This window comes from Rhinoraja longicauda, chromosome 1 (assembly GCF_053455715.1).
Source record: "Rhinoraja longicauda isolate Sanriku21f chromosome 1, sRhiLon1.1, whole genome shotgun sequence".
NCBI classification, from domain to species: domain Eukaryota; kingdom Metazoa; phylum Chordata; class Chondrichthyes; order Rajiformes; family Arhynchobatidae; genus Rhinoraja; species Rhinoraja longicauda.
The window spans coordinates 81,091,508-81,111,794 of NC_135953.1; the positions used below are offsets into that span (position 1 = coordinate 81,091,508).

A 20,287-nucleotide genomic window follows, 5' to 3' on the forward strand; every position below is an offset into this window, starting at 1 on the left:
GGACGGTGGGAGAGGGCCCCAATTTGCCTCGCAATTATTCAGTGACTGGTGCAAACATCACTCAATCGTGCATCTGACATCAGCACCTTTTCATCCACCCACAAATGGTGAGGCACAGCGGCTTGTCGGCGTTTTCAAGCAAGCCATGAAACATGCTGTAGGAATTGAAAAGAAATCAAAACAATTGGCATTGTGCGATTTCTTACAGCAGTATCGAACCGTTCCAAACTACACTACCAGTCGAACTCCAGCGGAGATGATGCTCGGACGTCAAGTGCGCTCTCCCCATCAGTTTTGAACCCGACCCGTAATTCTTACACGGCGTGCACTGTAGTCAACGAAGTCGAACAAGTCCAAATTTGACATTGGCTACTACGTATATTACCGCAATTATACGGCCAAGCGAAACAAATGGTGCGCTGGCAGGATCATGGCTCACATTGGAACCAAATGTACACCGTCCAAGGACAAGAAGGATAGTGCCAACGGCATGATGACCAATTAAGAAACCACATTCCTCCAGCGAAGACTGCGCAGAGCCTGACCAGAACCAAGCAGTCGGACACCCCGGTGCCGAATCGTGTGGACACTGGAGTGCCAGATTTGCCTCTCCCCTGGCTAGATGACGTTCCACCAGACGAACTCCCCGCCGATCTGCCTGTGGTCCATCGTCGATCGACACGTTGCAATAGTGGTATTCCCCCAAGGCGACTCATTCAGGAATAGAGACGTTCAAACTGGAAAGGGGGAGTGTGATGTTTGGCGGACCGTGTGGGGTGGGAGAACCCGTTGCTCCTCCCATGCAGAAGGAGGCGCTGCACAGGACAAAGGGATGGTTATCTCTGTCTGTACACAGTGTGTGAGTGTCCAGTCAGATCATGTGGTAGCAGCCATTTTCCTAGTTGTCTTGCTGCCAGCATTGAGTTAATGTAATAAAGACTTCTGTTGTACCTTGAAGACTCTCAAGTTTTATACAGACATAGAACAAGAACACAAAAAGGTGGTATGCTTTGGATCTTGGGCAGTTCCTTCTCTCCTCCATACTTTGCTCTTGCCATCACTCTGATATGTTCATCTTTGTCTCATCTGTCCACAAGACCTTTTTCCAGAACTGTGGTTGCACTTTTAAGTACTTCTTGGCAAACTGTAACCTGGCCACCCTATTTTTGCGGCTAACCAGTGGTTTGCATCTTGCAGTGGAGCCTCTGTATTTCTGTTCATGAAGTCTTCTGCGGATAGTGGTCATTGACAAATCCACACCTGACTCCTGAAGAGTGTTTCTGATCTGTCGAACAGGTGTTAGGGGATCCCTTTGCGATTAATAAGCTCACCAGTACTCTTTCTTCTTAATGATGTTCCAAACAGTTGATTTTGGTAAGCCTAAGGTTTGCCTGATGTCTCTAACAGTTTTATTCTTGTTTCTCAATCTCATAATAGCTTCTTTGACTTTCATTGACACAACTTTGGTCCTCATGTTGATAAACTGCAACAAAAGTTTCAAAAGGTGATAGAAAGACTGGACGAAAGATTAGAAGCTGAGAGCTCTCTTATACCTGCATTAAGGAGGCATTTAAACACACCTGAGCAATTACAAACACCTGTGAAACCATGTGTCCCAAACATTATGGTGCCCTGAAATGGGGGGACACAGCTGTAATTTCTACATGGTAAAACCAAAATGTATAAAAATACCCTTTATTAAAATCTGACAATGTGCACTTTGACCACATGTGATTTCTATTACAAATCTCAAATTGTGGAGTACAGAGGCAAATAAATAAATGAATAAACAAATAAATTTGTCCCAAACATTATGGAGGGCACTGTAACTAATACTCACTGTCATGTCAGGATGAGACAATGTTTTTATTATCCCAGCAAGCAACAAAACAAATGAAATGCAGGTACTCTGTACGTTAAGATCTCACCGGCCTCGTATTTGTTGTGAAGGCCTGCACCTGCATTCAGGGTTCACACATGAATGTCTATGTCAGAAGTGTTTTTGAAATGTACGTAGTGGAACTCCACAGAACATAGAAAATTACAATACAGGAACAATATGCTGAACATAACTGAGAACAAACAACCTAAACTAATCTCACCTGCCTGCACATAATGCATACCCCTCCATCCCCTGCCCACCATGAACCCATCCAAAAGCCTCTTAAAAGCCACTGTCATATTGCCTCCATCACCACCCCTGGCAGCACATTCCAGCCACCCATGGCAAAATTAATGATGGTACAAAAAAAGTGGGAAGATATTGGGATAAACAAAAAAATAGATGATTGTATGAAGCAAAATATTACAATAGGCCTAATTGGAAGATGGAAAAAGAGAATTAGAACAGACTTATTTATGCGGACTCTCAACTATTGTGGATGAAGTGGGGAAAACAAATATAATGTACTGATAAGGGAGAACTGCCAGAACAGATGCATTGGAGCCAAGGAAACTGGGAGAAGCAAATAGATACCTGACACAAAGTAGGATGGAAATAAAATATGGCCAAGGTAGCTGTGGGAGTCATTGAGCTTATAGCAAATTTGTGTCAATACGAGTCCTCAGAAATATTGATAGAGAAGTTAAGGAAGTGTGGATACAATGTGTTGGAGAAAAAATGGAAAAAAAAATAAAAAAATACCGCAGTTGCTATCTGACCTGCATAGTTCTTTCCAGCAATTTTAGTTTTTAATAGATGGGTGTGGACCCGTTGGGTCCAAATCTCTCCTGCAGGCCCGGCAACCCTCCATGCAAACCCCCCACTCACCCACTCCATCCCCCCTCCCCCACTCCATCCCCCTCATCCCCTCACACCCCTCCCCTCACCCACTTCATCCCCCCTCAATCCCCCTTATTCCCCCCTCCCCCACTGCATCCCGCCTCACCATCCCCCCTCAACCCCCCCTCCCCTCCCCCCTCTTCCCCCTTCCACCCCCACTCACTCACTCCATCCCCCCCTCAACCCCCCCTTATCCCCTCCCTCCCTTCTCCCAGACTCTCCCTTCCCCCCTCCCCCCCACTCATCCACTCCACCCCCCTCAATCCCCCTTATCCCCCCCCACTCATTCACTCCACCCCCCTCAATCCCCCTTATCCCCCCCCCCCACTCACCCACTCATAAATTGAAGCATGGTTAGTCGGGGAGCATCTGTATTAGATCACGTGGCCGGAAGCAAGCTGCGGCTCGCTACAGGTCGCTGCCGTTTGCACTATCGCAAAGTGGAAATATTGTTTAGATCAACGGGCCCCAACAGCGCAGGCGCGGACTTTCTCCCATTGTGACATCGAAAATGCAGCTCGGTGGCGACGACCATCTTGTTTGACCCTCTGCCAAACGACGGCTGGAAGGTCAGGCTCGGTGCATGCCGGGACGGACGGGCGCCAGTCCTCCCGGCAGCGGAGGGGGGGGGGGAACGCATTTATTAAAGTTTATTCAGCAGTAATGGCAACGGCTCAGCAGCCCCCTATTGGCCGCCACTCCCATTGTGACATCTACGGCCAGGGGAAATGAAAAAGTGAATTTTTACATTTTAAAGTGTCAATAACTTTAGAAATATAACACCAATTTGAATGAAACTTGGCAAACACACATCCCGGAAAAATGGGGAGTAATGTGGGCCTAAAATTGTCACGCTATCGTGTACCGTTTTGGCTGTATTTCAGGATCAAACCAACACAATATAAACATAGCACAAAAAGTAAGGACATTTGTGTTTGGTAGATTATTTCTTTGTTGTAACAATGCTTCTTGGCAATAAATCTTATACCGTTGGAAAGCCTGTTTATTTCCCTTTTAAATGGTGCCACATTTGTAAGGAACATGCATTTGTGGGATGAGCAGCAGAGCTGAGTATATGGGTTGCGCCCATGAAAAATTTGCCAAATCTTCTCTGCCAATGCCAAACAGCTTATTCTGCTGTTGCTATTGACTCTTGTTTTGAGCTTCTGGTACCCCCAGCATCTGTGAGCATGGGCCCTGCTACAGTGGTCAGTAGGTGTCTGTTCCAAGAATCGGCATGCCACGTTTGACTGATCTGGATAGGGCCCGTGCGATAGGGCAACTTCAAGCTGGTGTTCCGCAAAACCAAGTTGCGGCATTATTTGGAGTGAGCCGTAGTACCATCTCCAAAGTGAAGGCTATTTCCATATAACGGGGGATGTCAGAGACAGGCCGCGAAGTGGGCGTCCCAAGAAGACGACACCCGAAGAAGACCGTTTCCTCACCCTGTCAGCACTTAGGAACCATAGGCTGTCTTCTACAGATTTGCAGTCAAGGTTTGCAGGACGATATGGCCGACGGCTCTCTGCCCAGACAATTCGGAACAGACTGCACGCAGCCGATCTCCGGTCTCATAGGGCTGCCAGGAGGCCTGCCATGACTGTCCCTTCACCGTCAGGCCCGTTTGCGCTGGTGTCGGCAACATGTGCACTGGAACCTGAACATGTGGAGGAACGTTATGTTCAGCGATGAGTCCAGATTCTGCCTAAGGCAGTTGGATCATAGGGTCAAAGTGTGGAGAAGACGCGGAGAACGCTATGCTGATTGCTGCACCGATAGAGTAACATCTTTTGGTGGAGGCAGTGTGATGGTGTGGGGCGGCATCTCCCTCACTGGAAAAACGAGGCGTCATCATTGGAGGCAATCTCAATGCAGAGAGATATCGAGATGAGATTCTGGAACCAGTGGCAATCCCATATCTCCACAGTCTGGGACCGAACTCTATTCTCCAAGATGACAATGCTCGCCCCCACAGAGCAGGGTTTCTCAGAGACTACCTCCAGAATTTGGGAGTGGAGAGGATGGAATGGCCTGCCAGCAGTCCTGACCTCAACCCCATTGAACACTTGTGGGATCAGCTTGGGCGTGCTGTTCGTGCCAGAGTGACCAACACAACCACGTTGGCTGACTTGCGACAAATGCTGGTTGAAGAATGGGATGCCATCCCACAACAGTGTGTTACCAGGCTGGTGACCAGCATGAGGAGGAGGTGCCAGGCTGTTGTGGCTGTGTATGGTTCTTCCACACGCTACTGAGGCTCCTGTTTATTAAATGAATAAATTGTTAAATTGCCAATATGTCTTGTTTCTTCAGACTTCAATCATCCAATCCACCAAACAACACCGAACAAGAGTCAATGGCAGAATAAGCTGTTTGGCATTGGCAGAGAAGATTTGGCAGATTTTTCATGGGCGCAACCCACATACTCAGCTGTGCTGCTCATCCCACAAATGCATGTTCCTAACAAATGTGGCACCATTTAAAAGGGAAATAATAAACAGGCTTTCCAACGGTATAAGATTTATTGCCAAGAAGCATTGTTACAACAAAGAAATAATCTACCAAACACAAATTTCCTTACTTTTTGTGCTATGTTTAGATACAAACACGGTGAGAGTTTTAGTAATATATATAGATTTCAGTTTTCTAGCAGGTCCAGAGTGTGTTTTCAATGTTTAACTGGATCCTCTTCGATGATAAACTACTTTGGCATAACTACATAGTTGAGATCGCCAATCCCTACCTGATGCTCGACGTCATTGCAACCTCCTTCCCCGCCCGCGGGGGCGCCAGTGCGCGCACACGCCAGCTGGGCCGACCACGCATGGGCGCGCGCGCGTGTGTGTGTGTGTGTGTGTGTGTATGGGGGGTCACGTGACGGCGTTGTTTGTGTTTCCCTTCCTCCTCCTCCCGTCAGAAGATGGCGGCGGTGCTGGAGAACGGGGATAAGAGAGAGAGTGAGGAATTGAGTTCTGACCGGGGTGTCCGCCGCACAGAAACGTTGGGCTTTTACGAGGCAAAGAGCGATCCGAGCAAGCACGCCGGCAAGAAACGGAATCTGTCAGGTGAGCCTGGCGGGAATGCGGCTCTACTCGGTCCGCCGGTCGGGCCGGGCCTGGCCGATCCGGGCCTCGATGGTGCTCGCGCCGCTAGTGCGACCAACGGCTGTCCTGGGAGCCCCGCGCGCGGCACGGCGCTGCCTGCGCTGCACCAACCGCCTGCGGGGAGGAGGCGGCGGCTCCAGGAAGCCCGGCCGCTGACAGCTGTCAACACCTGTCCGCCAAGCGATCGTAAGCCGCCGTGCACCGGGGAGAGGCGCAGCTTTCTCTTTGATTTAGACACAAAATGCTGGAGGAACTCAGCGTTTGGATCTGCAGAGATGCCGCCGAGTTATTCCCAGCATTTTGTGTCTATCTTCTGTGTAAACCGGCATCTGCAGTTCCATCCTGCACATTTCTCTTTGATTTGACAACCGTGGAACTCAGTGAGCACACAAGTCCCTGGCAGAGGGCTGCAGGTTGGCAGCGCCGTGCTTCTTGCATGGAGGCAACATGTCATTTTATGCAAAGTGTGGGGGGCGGAGGATTCTAACAACAGTACACACCTTGCATTGTCATGTGTAACGAGGAACTCCAGATGCTGGTTTAAACCGCAGACACAAAACGCTGGAGTAACTCAGCGCGACAGGCAGCATCTCTGGAGAGAAGGAATGGGTGACGTTTCGGGTCGAGATCCTTCTTCAGATTTTATAACAATATCAGTTGAATATTCCATCACCTTCGCTGCTGTTCAGAATTGTTCTGCTTAAATTCCCTCTGTTGGAGTAGATGCCTTGCTTGAAATTGTCTTTAAATAAACGCGGATTGTGGAAATCTGATTTAAAAAGAATGCGCCGGAAATGTTCAACAGTTCAGGCAAGAGATAAACACTTCAAAAACACACTGCATGACCTGCTAAATTTATCCAGATGTTTTGGATTTGATAAATATTATGCTTGCTTATTTCCATGTCCAGTCCATTTGTGGCTCTTCCACATGGGTGCATCCCAGATGTTGTTCATGAATCGAATAATAAACTGTAGTTCTACTCTGTTTTCAGAGGAATTTTAAATGATAATTATATGGCAAGTTGTTCCATCAATGCTTTTATTTGAGGGGAGGATATAGGTATTGCTGCCAAGGTTAGCATTTATTATTCACTCCCTTGGAAAGATGTCACATTGAACCGCTGCAGTCGTTCTAATGAAGGGGTTGTAATAAGAGTCTGCAAAAGTGTTTAATTGTTTATAATAATAATAATAACTTTATTTATATAGCATTTCATGCAATTGAATGCAGCCCAAAGTGCTTTCCACAAAAACAAACACATGTCTAAACAAAAATACAAATTAAAACAGTAAAGACATAGGCTGTTAATAGCATAAAAAGGCACAGATTTATATAAAAATATAAAATGTAAAATTGAGAGTGTAAAAAGACAAACAAAGTAAAATCAGTTAAAAGCTTGATTAAAGAGATATGTTTTTAACTGCTGTTTAAAAATGTCAACTGAGTGGGCGCCTCTCATAGCCCTGGGTCGGGTATTCCACAGCTTGGGAGCGTAGTTGAAAAAGACTGCTTTACCAATTTTTTTATTGCTGCGGCGTTGAGTGGCTAACAGGCCAGCATTTGCAGACCTGAGCGCTCGAGTAGGGTCATTCGGAAGGAGGGACTCTGTAAGATATGCTGCTCCTAAGCCATTTAGGGCTTTGTAGACAAGAAGGAGGACTTTGTAGTCTATTATTGTCACGTGTGCTGAGGTACAGTGAAAAGCTTTGTTTTGCATGTTATTCAATCAGATCAGATAATACTGTACATAAATAAAATCCATCCAGAATCCATCATTCCATAAGCTCGAGAAATGTTCGATTCAATCTACCCCATTGAGGACACTGGACTTTGTCTAAGGAACTGACGCGCTACAATGCTGAGAACTATATTCTGTGCGCTATAACTTCCCTTTTTGCTCTAGCCATTATATTTGAGTTTAAACTAATTGTATACATGTTTGAATGTCTAATCTGTTTGAATAGAACAGCTTTTCACTGTATCTCAGTAAATGCGATAATAATAAACCTAAACCTGCAATCAAGTCAAACTTAAATACAATAGATAGAGTAAAGAGGAAGATACAGTGCAAATTATAGTTGTCAGAACTGTAGCGCATCAGTTCCATAGAAAAAGATTAATGTCCATAATGGGGATGAGGTGAATCCACTAGTGATAGAGTCTAGGATTTAAGGCCATAGCCTCAAATTAAAGGAAGTTCTTTTAGGAAGGAGATGGGAAGAAATGTATTTAGTCAGAGGGTGGTGAATCTGTGTAATTCTTTGTCAAGTTAGTGGATATTTTTAAGGCAGAGATAGATTCTTGATTAGTGCAGGTGTCAGAGGTTATGGGGAGAAGGCAGGAGAATGGGGTTAGGAGGGAGAGATAGGTCAGCCTTGACGGAATGGCGGAGTAGACTTGATGGGCCGAATGGTCTAATTCTACTCCTGTCACTTATGACATGAATCGGACAGAAACCTAGCCTATAGAAGGACCGTTCTGAAGCCTGATAACAGAAGGAAAGAACTGTTCCTGAGTCTGGTGGTGCAGGATATTCAAGATATCTACACTTTCTGCCGGACGGGAGCAGGGAGAAGAAGGAATGACCAGGTGGGGCATGTCTTTCATCACTGGCTACTTTTCCGAGGCAGCATGAAGTGTGGATGAAATCAATGGTGGGAAGTCTAGTCTGTATGATGGACTGGGCTACATCTACAACTCTCTGCAAGTTCTTGCGGTCTTGGGCAGAGCTGTTCCCAAACCAAGCTGTGATGCAAAACAAAAGTATGCTTTCTGGGGTGCATCTATAGGTTTGTAAGAATCATTGGAGGCATATGATTCTGTCTCCTTTTTCTGTTCGTTTACTTATTTATCTATTTATTCACTTCTCTATGTTCTAGTAATCCCTGTAAAGCGTCTTTGAGTGTTTGAAAAGCGCTATATAAATGTAATGCATTATTATTATTATTATTATATGTACTGGCAACCGAACAATGGAATTCTAACTTGCTGCAGCTTAACAGTTCCATTAATGTGAAAACACAAATAAACTTGCACAAATAAATAATACGATAAATTAATAGTCAGTAATATTAGGTTAACAGATCATAATAGTACAAAGCTGAAGTCCATAGAGCAACCACAGCAAAGTCAATAGAAGATCATAGTTGCTGAGGTAGTGGTCAGTGTGCAGTTTTCAAGAATCTAATGGTTGCTGGGAAGAAGCTGTGACCTGGAGGGTACAGTTTTGGGGCTCCTGTAACATTTTCCAGATAGTAGCAGCAAGATAAGAGCTGTAGGTCTCTGATATTTGTTGCCTTTTAAAGGCAGTGCCTCCTGTAAATTCCTTCTTTGGTGAGAAGGTCAGTATCTGTGATGGACAGGGCCAGATCTACCATTTTCTGCAGCATCCTTCATTTGTGGGCATTCAATTTACTAAACCAGGTCATGACGCATCCAGTCACTATGCTTTCTACTATACACCTGTAGAGGTTTGAAAGAGCCATACTGAATCACCACAATTTTCCAAGGACGAAGAGGTGATAGGTTAAGTATGGCATTCTAGAGTTCAATGCAATGAAGGAACAGTAATATAATTTTGGGATGGTTTCTAAATTGGAAGAGAATATACAGATGACAGGGTTCCAATGTACCTGATGTCCTTGACTTGGTGATAAAGGTTGCAGTTTAGTAAGTATTTTCAGAATAGTCTGAGTAACTGCAGTGTAATTTGTGGATGTTATATACTATGTTCATACTCTGTATCTGTGGAATTCTCTCCCACAGAAGGATCTGTGGAATTCTCTGCCACAGAAGGCAGTGGAGGCCAATTCACTGGATGCTTTCAAGAGAAAGTTAGATGTAACTCTTGGGGCTAACGGAATCAAGGGATATGGGGAGAAAACAGGAACGGGTCCCTGATTTTGGATGATGCTGGCTCGAAGGGCCGAATGGCCTACACCTGCACCTATTTTCTCTGTTCACTGTGTGCTAGTGGTGAAGGGAATGAATTTTTAAGGTGGTGCAAGGGGTACCAGACAAGTAACATAGAAACATAGAAAATAGGTGCAGGAGTAGGTCATTCTGCCCTTCAAGCCAGCACCCATTCAATATGATCATGGCTGATGATCCAAAATCAGTACCCCGTTCCTGCATTCTCCCCATACCCCTTCATTCCATTAGCCCTAAGAGTTATATCTAACTCTCTTGAATATATCCTCTCTTGAAGTACCAGCAGATCAGTTTCAAGAGTTATTGGAAATGCTCTCCACCTGGCAAGTGGAGAGTATTCCATCGTGTTCCTGTCTTATGTCCCTTATAGATATTGGGAAAGCTTTGGAGTGTCAGAGGATGAGGATTGCTGCCGAATATTTGCTCTTGCTGTGCTCATAGAGCCTCAGAGCATGGAAGTGCGGCCTCAACCGTGTCTTGTACAACAGCAACAGAATGTTCAAACCTCTATACTCAATCCCCAGATTGATGAAGGCCAGTGTGTCATCGCCACCACCCTGTTGCCTGTATTGCCACTTTCAGGGAACTCTTTTACTTATATGCCTAGGTCTCTGTTTTCTACAACACTCCCCAGTGTCTGTGAAACTCCAACCTTGGTTTGATATTCGAAAACGTAGTAACTCGCACTTAGTTGAATTAAACTCTATTTGCCATTCATCGGCCCACTCACCCAGCTGATCAAGATCCCATTGTAACTTCTGATAATTTTCTTCATTGTCTACGACACCACATATTTTATCTCATCTGCAATCTTATTAGCCATATCTTGTACACTCTCATCCAAATCATTAATATATATGACAAACAACAATGGGTACTGCCCCAGACGCATACCACTCTTCACGGGCCTCCACTCCAAAAACAACCTGCCACCAGCAGCCTCATGCCAGTTATGTGACCAATTAGCTAGCACTCCTTGGATTCCATGCAATCTACCATGTAGAACCGTATCAAAAACATTGCTGAAATCCATATGTACCATGTCTATGACCCTGTCCTCATCGACGTTCTTGGTTACCTAAAAAAACCCTCTCATATTCGTGAGATGTCGTTCCTCACAGAAAACCCTGCTAGTTAGCCCTAATCAAGCCCTTTCTTTCGTAATGAATTTTATGTTATTCCTCAGAATTCACTCCTGTAGCTTATCTACCATAGATGTTAGGCTTACTGACATACAGTTCCTAGGTTTTTCTTTGTTGGACTTCTTAAATAAAGGCAGCCACAATTATTGATATGGCTGAACGAGAAAGTTTCTTCTGATCATTGTATTAGAACAGTATTGATATCATAATGTATATGAAAGGACTTGCCCCTGAATATTTTCTTGCACATCTCTTTTAATCTCTTTTCCCCAATACCATATTTAGTAATTTAATAATTGATGAAATGAAGTTAATATTATGTTAAGGTAGGAAAGAAATTTAGTATATGATTGGATCAAAGATGGGAATGAGCAGAGATCATTAATACTTTATGGCTTTAATGATGCTTCTGCTTTCTCTTTAACTGGCTACAGTTTGTTTCCATCTACTACCTAAATCATTTCCTTCTGCAATAAAGGCACATCTGCGTTGTGACCAACCTGATTGAACAAATAATGCTGGTTATGATTTGAATTGATACAGTAGCTTTCTATACAAGTAAGAACAATACAATACAATACAATATATCTTTATTGTCATTGTACAGGGGTACAACGAGATTGGGAATGCACCTCCCATACGATGCAATAAATTAATTAGCTAGTCAGTATTAATTTAAACAACCCAATGAAAAAAATTAGAACAGTTTTAAACCAGAATAAAATGCAAGTAGATCTGTGCCGGTTCACTGTGCGATGTGACCATCCGGCTCAGCAGGACTGGTTCATAGTAGCTATGGCCCTGGGGATGAAGCTGTTCCTGAGTCTGGAGGTGCAGGCGTAGAAGGCCTTGTATTGTCTACCTGATGGTAGAAGTTCGAACAGACTGTTGCAGGGGTGTGAAGAGTCTTTGTGGATGCTGGTGGCTTTTCTGAGGCATCTTGTGTTGTAGATGCCCTCCAAGGCTGGTAGCTGTGTTCCGATAGTCCTCTGAGCTCTATGGACTACCCGCTGAAGAGCTTTCCTCTCTGCCTCCGTGCAGCTGAGATACCACACAGGGATGCCATGTGTTAGGATGCTCTCTATGGTGCAGCGGTAGAAGGTCGTCAGCAGCTGTTGGGGTAGACCAGACTTTTTCAGTGTTCTTAGGTAGAACAGTCGTTGCTGTGCCTTCTTGACCAGCGCAGCAGTGTTATTGGACCATGTTAGGTCCTCTGAAATGTGAGTGCCCAGAAACTTGAAGCTGGACACTCTGTCCACACTGTCCCCGTTGATAAAGATCGGGGCGTATTCCCCGTTGTTTGACCTACGGAAGTTGATGATCAGCTCCTTGGTCTTGGTGGTATTTAGGGACAGGTTGTTATCAGGGCACCAGCCCGCCAGGTTCTGCACCTCCGCTCTGTATTTCGTTTCATCACCGTTGGTGATCAGCCCGATCACCATTGTGTCATCTGCAAACTTGACAATGGTGTTGGTGTCGAATGCAGGAACACAGTCGAACCTTTGTACGTGTTAAAAGTTAAGTAACGTTTTGTCCATGTTAAACTGGGAATAGGCTTAAGACAAATCTATTTTAATAAAGACCTTTGCCCCAGCCAATTTTGCATATAAATCTAACAGTCATTCAATAATATCTGCCAATAACTGCCTAAGAGATAATCACAATGGATGTTGCCTTCAATTTATGACTTCCTCGCTACTATCCTGCTTTCACTTCAATTGTTAGCTCTACTTTCACAAGATGTTAGCGCATAAGCTTTGGGCCTCGGCTTGCAGTACATCAGTTTGCCATTTGATTTTATGCTTGCGTGACTTTGGAGCTCTTTAATTTAATTGTTTGAATCCTTAAATGTATCTTCTCATTGTTACAGAGACTGATTGTTCTGTACATGTAAATATATTTTCCATCTCTCCTTAACTCTTTTAATCAATAAGTTGGTTTGTTTGCTATAATCAGTAGCTTTGCAATTTTGTACATAATAGAGGACAACAGATTCCATTTGTCCTAATATTCTCAGTTTCTCAATTTAAATTTGAGATTAAATCCATTACCATTCACATAGAAATTCTTGCTAATGGTACTTTCCTAAAGCTTCATTCATAACAGTTAAGAAAGACCCCAGAATTAACAAGACAGAAAGCCAACGAAGGGATAAGAGTAATAGGAATAAGGCCAAGTGTAATAGGAATCGATGTGAAAGGTGAGATGAGCAATGGATTAAAAGTATTCTATATGAATGCGCGAAGTATAAGAAGTAAAGTGCATGAGCTTGAGGCTCAGTTAGAGATTGGTAGATATGACATTGTGGGGATTTTTCAGAGACGTGGCTGCAGAAGGATCAGGACTGGGAACTGAATATTCAGGGTTAGACGTCCTATAGAAAGGACAGGCAGGTGGGCAGAGGAGGTGGGGTAGCTCTGTTGGTGCGGGATGAAATTCAGTCCCTTGCGAGGGATGACATAGTGACTGACGATGTAGAGTCACTGTGGATAGAATTGAGGAATTGTAAAGGTAAGAAGACACTAATGGGAGTTATCTATAGCCCCCAAACAGTAGCCCGGATATAGGGTGTAAGCTACAGCAGGAGTTAAAACTGGCATGTAACAAAGGTAATGCCACTGTGGTTATGGGGGATTTCAATATGCAGGTAGACTGGGAAAATCAGGTTGGGTCTGGACCCCAAGAAAGGGTGTTTGTAGAGTGCCTCTGAGATGGATTCTGAGAGAAGGCTATTCTGGATTTAGTGTCCAATGAACCAGATTTAATAAGGGAACTCAAGGTAAAGGAACCACTTGGTGGTAGTGACCATAATATGATTAGTTTTAATCTGCAATTTGAGAGGGAGAAGGTTAAATCAGAAGTGTCAGTGTTGCAGTTGAACAAAGGTGACATTGGAAGCATGTGAGAGGAGCTGGCCAAGGTCGACTGGAAAAGGACCTAGCAGGAATGACGGTGGAACAGCAATGGCAGGAATTTCTGAACTTAGAAACATAGAAACATAGAAAATAGGTGCAGGAGTAGGCCATTCGGCCCTTCGAGCCTGCACCGCCATTCAATATGATCATGGCTGATCATCCAACTCAGTATCCCGTACCTGCCTTCTCTCCATACCCCCTGATCCCTTTAGCCACAAGGGCCGCAAATAACTCCCTCTTAAATATAGCCAATGAACTGGCCTCAACTACCTTCTGTGGTAGAGAATTCCACAGATTCACCACTCTCTGTGTGAAAAATAACGATCTCATCTCGGTCCTAAAAGACTTCCCCCTTATCTTTAAACTGTGACTCCTTGTTCTGGACTTCCCCAACATCGGGAACAATCTTCCTGCATCTAGCCTGTCCAACCCCTTAAGAATTTTGTAAGTTTCTATAAGATCTTCCTTTTCAATCTTCTAAATTCCAGCGAGTACAAGCCGAGTCTATCCAGTCTTCATATGAAAGTCCTGCCATCCCAGGAATCAATCTGGTGAACTTCTCTGTACTCCCTCTATGGCAAGAATGTCTTTCCTCAGATTAGGAGACCAAAACTGTACGCAATACTCCAGGTGTGGTCTCACCAATGCCCTGTACTTAATCCAGAAGATGCAGGATCATTTCATTCCAAAGAGGAAGAAATATTCTAAGGGGAGTGAGAGACAACCGTGGCTGACAAGGGAATTTAGGAATGGAATAAAACTAAAAGAAAAGATGTATAACATTGCAAAGAGTAGCGGGACGCCAGAGGATTGGGTAACTTTTAAAGAACAACAGAAGGTAACAAAACGGGCAATACAGGCTGAAAATATGAAGTACGAGGGTAAGCTGGCCAAGAATATAAAGAAGGACAGTAAAAGCTTCTTTAGGTATAATAATATATTCCTTTATTTGTCCCACACCGAGGAAATTTACAGTTAAGAGAAAAAGATTAGTAAAGACAAATGTGTGTCCCTTGAAGGCAGAAACGGGTGAAATTATTATGGGTAACAAGGAAATGGCAGAAGACTTGAACAGGTACTTTGGATCTGTCTTCACTAAGGAAGACACAAACAATCTCCCAGATGTATTCTCCCAGAATATCAACTAACAATGATATATTCTACATTTTCTTTGATCTCCATTCTCTTTGTAATGTTTTCACACCGTATACTTCCTTATCTATATGTTTATTATGTATGTGCCTCCTAGTCCCGTGTCATCCGTCTGAAGCAGCGTTTCGACCCTAAATGTCACCCATTCCTCTCCAGAGATTCTGCCTGGCCCGCTTGGTTACCCCAGCATTCTGTGTCTATCCTCTGGTAGCTAATTTCCATAAACCCACCACTCTGAGTGAAAAAAAAATGCCCATCAGGTTCCAATTAAATCATTCCCCTGGAAACAGGATTTTGGGCCCATCGATTCTGCGCTTGGTCACCAACAATCACCCCGTACCCTTGTACTATCCTACTTACTAGGGAGAATAGACAATAGGTGTAGGAGTAGGCCATTCGGCCGCTTCGACATTTTACAAGTTACCAAAGTCAATTACCTCCAAACCTGCAGGTCTTTAAAGTGTGGGAGGAAACCAGAGCATGTGGAGAAAATCAAAAATTTGGCCTCAACAGCAACACCCCAACTTCTATACTCAATAATTGCTTGCAACTATCAATTGCTTTCCAATTTATACTTAATTATGCAAAAACATACCAATTTTCATAAATAAAGTCAGCAACTAGGATGCATGACTAGTTCATCATTTTTGGTATTTTGTATGTTGAACAATGTTGTAAATAGTTCTAAAAATATTTTTGTATAGATCTGTCCCTGCTGAGATTTATTAGTGCTGAGTTAACACGAGGATATCTTTTGGAACATAATGAAGCCAAGTACAAGGAAAGGAGGGAGAGGGTATACACTTGTCTGCGAATTCCTCGAGAATTGGAAAAGGTATGTTTATGTCCTTTTTGGCTTGCTTTAGTATTTGATACATTTTACTTATTACTTATCACACATTAAAAGTGCGCAGAGCTAGCAAGTATATTGGTAAGGTTAAATGTGCAATTATGTATTAATAGGAATAGGAATTAGTCTTATTAAGCTGCCTATCATTGCTTATTTTAGTTTAGAGATACAGCCTGGACACAGGCCCTTTGATCCACCGAATCCACACCAATCATCCTTCCAAAGTTCACAGTAGTTCTATGTTATCCCAGTTTCTATATGTCAGGAGCAATTGAACAGAGATCAATTAACCTACTAAACAGAGCGTATTTCGGATAGAATCATACTGCACAGAAACATGCTCTTCGGTCAAACTTGCTGATGCCAACCAAAATGCCCATCTACACTTGTCCCACCTGCCAGCGTTTGCCCCATATCCCTCTAAACCTTTCCTATCTTTGTATCTGTCCAAATGTATTTTGAATGGTGTTTTAGTACCTGTCTCAACTACCTCCTTTGTCAGCTCATTCCATATACCCACCACCCTCTGTGTGCAGAATGTTGCCCCTCAGGTTTCTATTAAATTTTCCTCTCTCATCTTGGACCCATTTCCTCTGCTACTCTGGGTAAAAAATTGTGCATTCACCCTATCTATTCCCCTCATGATCTAATACACTTCTATAAGATCACCCCTCAAGATCACCCCTGCACCTCAAGGAATATAGTCCTAGCTTGTCCAACGTCTCCCTATCGTTCAGCTCCATGAGTCCTGGCAACATGGGAGATGTTGCTAGGGATCGAGGGGCTTCCTTGGATATGGAAAAAAACTGGAGCATTCAGAGGTAACCCATTCGGTCACCGGGAGAACGTGCAAACTCCACACAGAAAACATTCAAAGTCAGGATTAAACCCAAGTCTCAGGCTGTTTATTCCAAGGCCGCCTGGATCCAGAGCTGCACCATGATAACATCTTAAACATGTGCACTCGTGGTCCGTCCAGAGTCACAACAAAGGTACAACAGGTACCGGACCACGAAGAACAACATGGTGGCAGCGGCTTGGTGTTTCGCCTAGGGAGGGAATGCCATTACATCTGTGGCAGTTCCTCTCCGTTTGCTTAGCCGTGTGCGCATCCACTTTATGCACGCGTGGGTTCGAATCCCATCCTCGTCGCCAACTTTAACTGTGGTGTATTATGATAAGAATCGACGAGTGAGACAGGTTAGCATACAACATATGGCTGCTTTACTTCAACACCACCAGAGAGTGTTATCAGGTATCCCACAATACTTTATACCCGGAACTACGGCAAGGCTCAGCTGCCAAAACACAAATACTCAAAATGGTAAATACACCACACTATGCTAAGTCTTTTTTATAAAGATTTCACTTTTTCTTATTCAATATGTCATAATCAGAAGTAACAAAGTTAATGTATACTACCATCTTTTATTAAAGGCTAATATTATAAGTTACATGGTGTATACTCGTCACAATTTTGTGGTTGTAAAAATAATGAACCACTGCTAAATGAAGCAATACAGTTAGAAATTTACTAATAATTTCATTGTTTGGCTGGTATGTTATTTAAACATGATTAAGTGTAACTCATAGCATTTAGCACAAGCTGAAGCCAAGTGATTCCTGTCTTCAGTTATGTGCCTATTTGATATGTTATTGGTTATTCAGCATTTAGGCCAACAGGAAAGATCTCTACATGGTTCCAGTAAAGTTTCAGGACTTTGGATGGTTTGGCAGTCAAACAACATTAATTGTCTACCCAGCTAAGAGAGCAGGGGCTACATTTTAATCAATCACTAGTCATAATGAATTAAAATGCAGATAAGAATCGTGTACGGAGCTTAAGTATGCACAACAGTCTTAAGTTTTATGTAGCTGTCTGATAATTTTCAGGGTTTAGCAAAGTTAGTTTTGAACAAATGCAGATTAAGTGGTCTTTCATCTCTCTATATGAAATGTGCCAAATGAACAGTTGTTCAAATTCTCTACTCTTGCAAATATGTCATTTAGTGGGCTTTTTTAGTACAAAAACATGGTGTTTTCAACATATTAACATGTCTATATGCATGTATCTTCATGGCCTCAGTGCACTGAAACATGTCCAGGAAGTAGCTCTGTACATTTAAACCTTTTATTATGATATAGATGGAAGAAAGGAAATGAACCTATGTATTTTTGTGACTTGTGTATTCCATGACATATTACCTTTTGTGCAGTTTTTCTGATTTTTATATGTCTTCTTTTTTTTCAGTTGATGTTTTTTGGATTCTTCCTCTGCCTGGATGCCTTTCTATATCTCTTTACTCTACTACCACTTAGGGTCCTTCTGGCTCTAATGCGATTTATTACTCTACCTTGTTGTGGGTTAAGGTAAGATGTATATGGGTGTTTTAGCTATTTGTAAAACAGTTATAAATAATAGATTGCCCCAAAAATACAATTCTGCTACATTTATGAATGTCCCAACGATATTGTATCAAGGTGATGGGTTATGTTGCTGAATATTTTGACAACCTGTCAAGATGAACATAAAATGGGGTATTGCTGGATGTTGAGTACCTGTTGTATATGTACAATGGTGTTTTTTTACTACTGCCAAATGATCTGCACAATAACAAATATCACTCTTTTTAGGGCAAATATTTAAAATCCTAACAAGGGAATTTAAATATTCCGATTTTTTAAAAAGGGATATAATATTTCCAAGGCATTGATAACAGTCTGGGAGATGATGGCCTGGTGAGTCAGCGGATTTGTCCTTTGGGAAGATATTGTGCACTGGATTTATAGACTCCTGATTATCAGAATAGATTTACAGAATAGATGTAGAGTTGATGTTTCCCCTGGCACAATGTATAGAACTAGGTGTTATTGTTTCAAATTGATAGGCTGCCCATTCATAACACAGATGAAAGGAAATATCTGAATCTGAAGGTGAGCAAATCTTTGGAACAGTCTATACAAAAGGTCAGTGGTTCCCTCAGTCACTCAGTATATTCAAAACATATTTTTAAATAATAATTGGAACCAAGGAACATGCGAGTAATCAGCTAATATAGCATTGACCATTTTTTTTGGAGCATCCTTTTGCTTTTGTGTTCAGTTTTTTTTCTCTTCACACTCACAATTCCGATTGTTCTGAGATTGTTTTCTGACATCATTCCCAAACTCAACTTTAAAATAAAGCACTCCCAATTAAAACATCCTTTCACTTTTCCAAAATGTTTTACAATAATTGAAATGACACAGACAAACTTTTCAGCTAATTTGCACAACAAACTTCATAAAAGATGCTAAAAAGGATAACAGTTAACCTCATTTAGATGGCATTTGGTGAAAAATGCTTCCCATGTCAAATTGAGAAATCTACTCTGGTATTAATTGATAGATAGACCATTGATAGATTCTTCAAGTTATTGAAAGAAAGATTTGCTTCAATATATTGTAGTAGTCTTCACTGTAGCAGATTTGAATTCCCGTGGTGTTGGGTAGTGGTAATAAAATTGAGGTAGATTAACCTATATGTGCAGTTTAGAAGAATGACAGTTAATCTCAATAAATGTCTTGGAAGGATTGACAAGGTTGATGCTGAAGGGTTTTATTGTACAACTGGAGCATTGACAACTGGAAGGTAGCATCTCAGGATGAGATTATTTTTTAATGTACATAATATAAAACAGAAGTTGCTAAATCTTTTGCTATATTCTATCCAAGTCTGCTGAGAATGTTTGGTCATTGAGAATATAAAAGTTTGGAACTGATGGAATTTTTGACGGCAAGGGTATCTGGGGATATGGGAGTTTGAGGCACAGGATTGCAACTTGATTTAATCAATTGTACAGCACTTATTTGGATCACATTACCTACATCAGCATCTGATTCTTATTCTTAAAACAGTTTGGATTGCTGAACATTTGATCGGTGTTTGTAAATTGTTCTTTTGATGTGGCCCCTTACATAGTGGGCCCCTTATCAAGACTCTGAAAGGGAGTTACTTAATGCCTGGCACTGAAATTTCTAAGAAAATAAAAGGATTAAAAATTGCACAAACGAATAGGTTATTTGAAATGAGTAACCAGGAGAAAATAATTTGAGTTGAATTTGGTGGCACCTATATTCATGTATAGTCTTTTATTTAATTGGTTATCGTCCAAACAAAAGCTTTTCACTGTACCTCGGTATACATGCCAATAATAAACTAATCTATCCAGTCCTGGGTCCTCAGTTTTACAATGTATTTTGCCATGGCTTTTTATTCTTCAACCCATTTAATTTGAATGGCTGATATTACCTTTGCAATTCTAATGTTTAACAGGTAGTGCATTCCAGAGATTTAAATGTACAATCTAGTTTGGTAGTGGAGTGCACTTTTGAGCAAGTGTTGAACATTCAAGGTTGCTTTGTTTTGG

The 20,287-nt window shown here is 42.4% G+C and overlaps 1 protein-coding gene across 1 annotated transcript in view; it reads left to right on the forward strand.

Annotated features, from left to right (window-relative positions):
- The first annotated feature begins 5,696 nt into the window (after nucleotides 1-5,696).
- Nucleotides 5,697-20,287, forward strand: part of LOC144599714 (transmembrane anterior posterior transformation protein 1-like) — a 65,548-nt gene continuing 50,957 nt past the window's right edge. Inside the window, exons 1-3 of the mRNA XM_078410971.1 lie at nucleotides 5,697-5,847; nucleotides 15,733-15,863; nucleotides 18,130-18,248. Coding sequence (XP_078267097.1) covers nucleotides 5,703-5,847; nucleotides 15,733-15,863; nucleotides 18,130-18,248 — 395 coding nt within the window. The 5' untranslated portion in view covers nucleotides 5,697-5,702. The remainder of the gene's footprint in view (nucleotides 5,848-15,732; nucleotides 15,864-18,129; nucleotides 18,249-20,287) is intronic.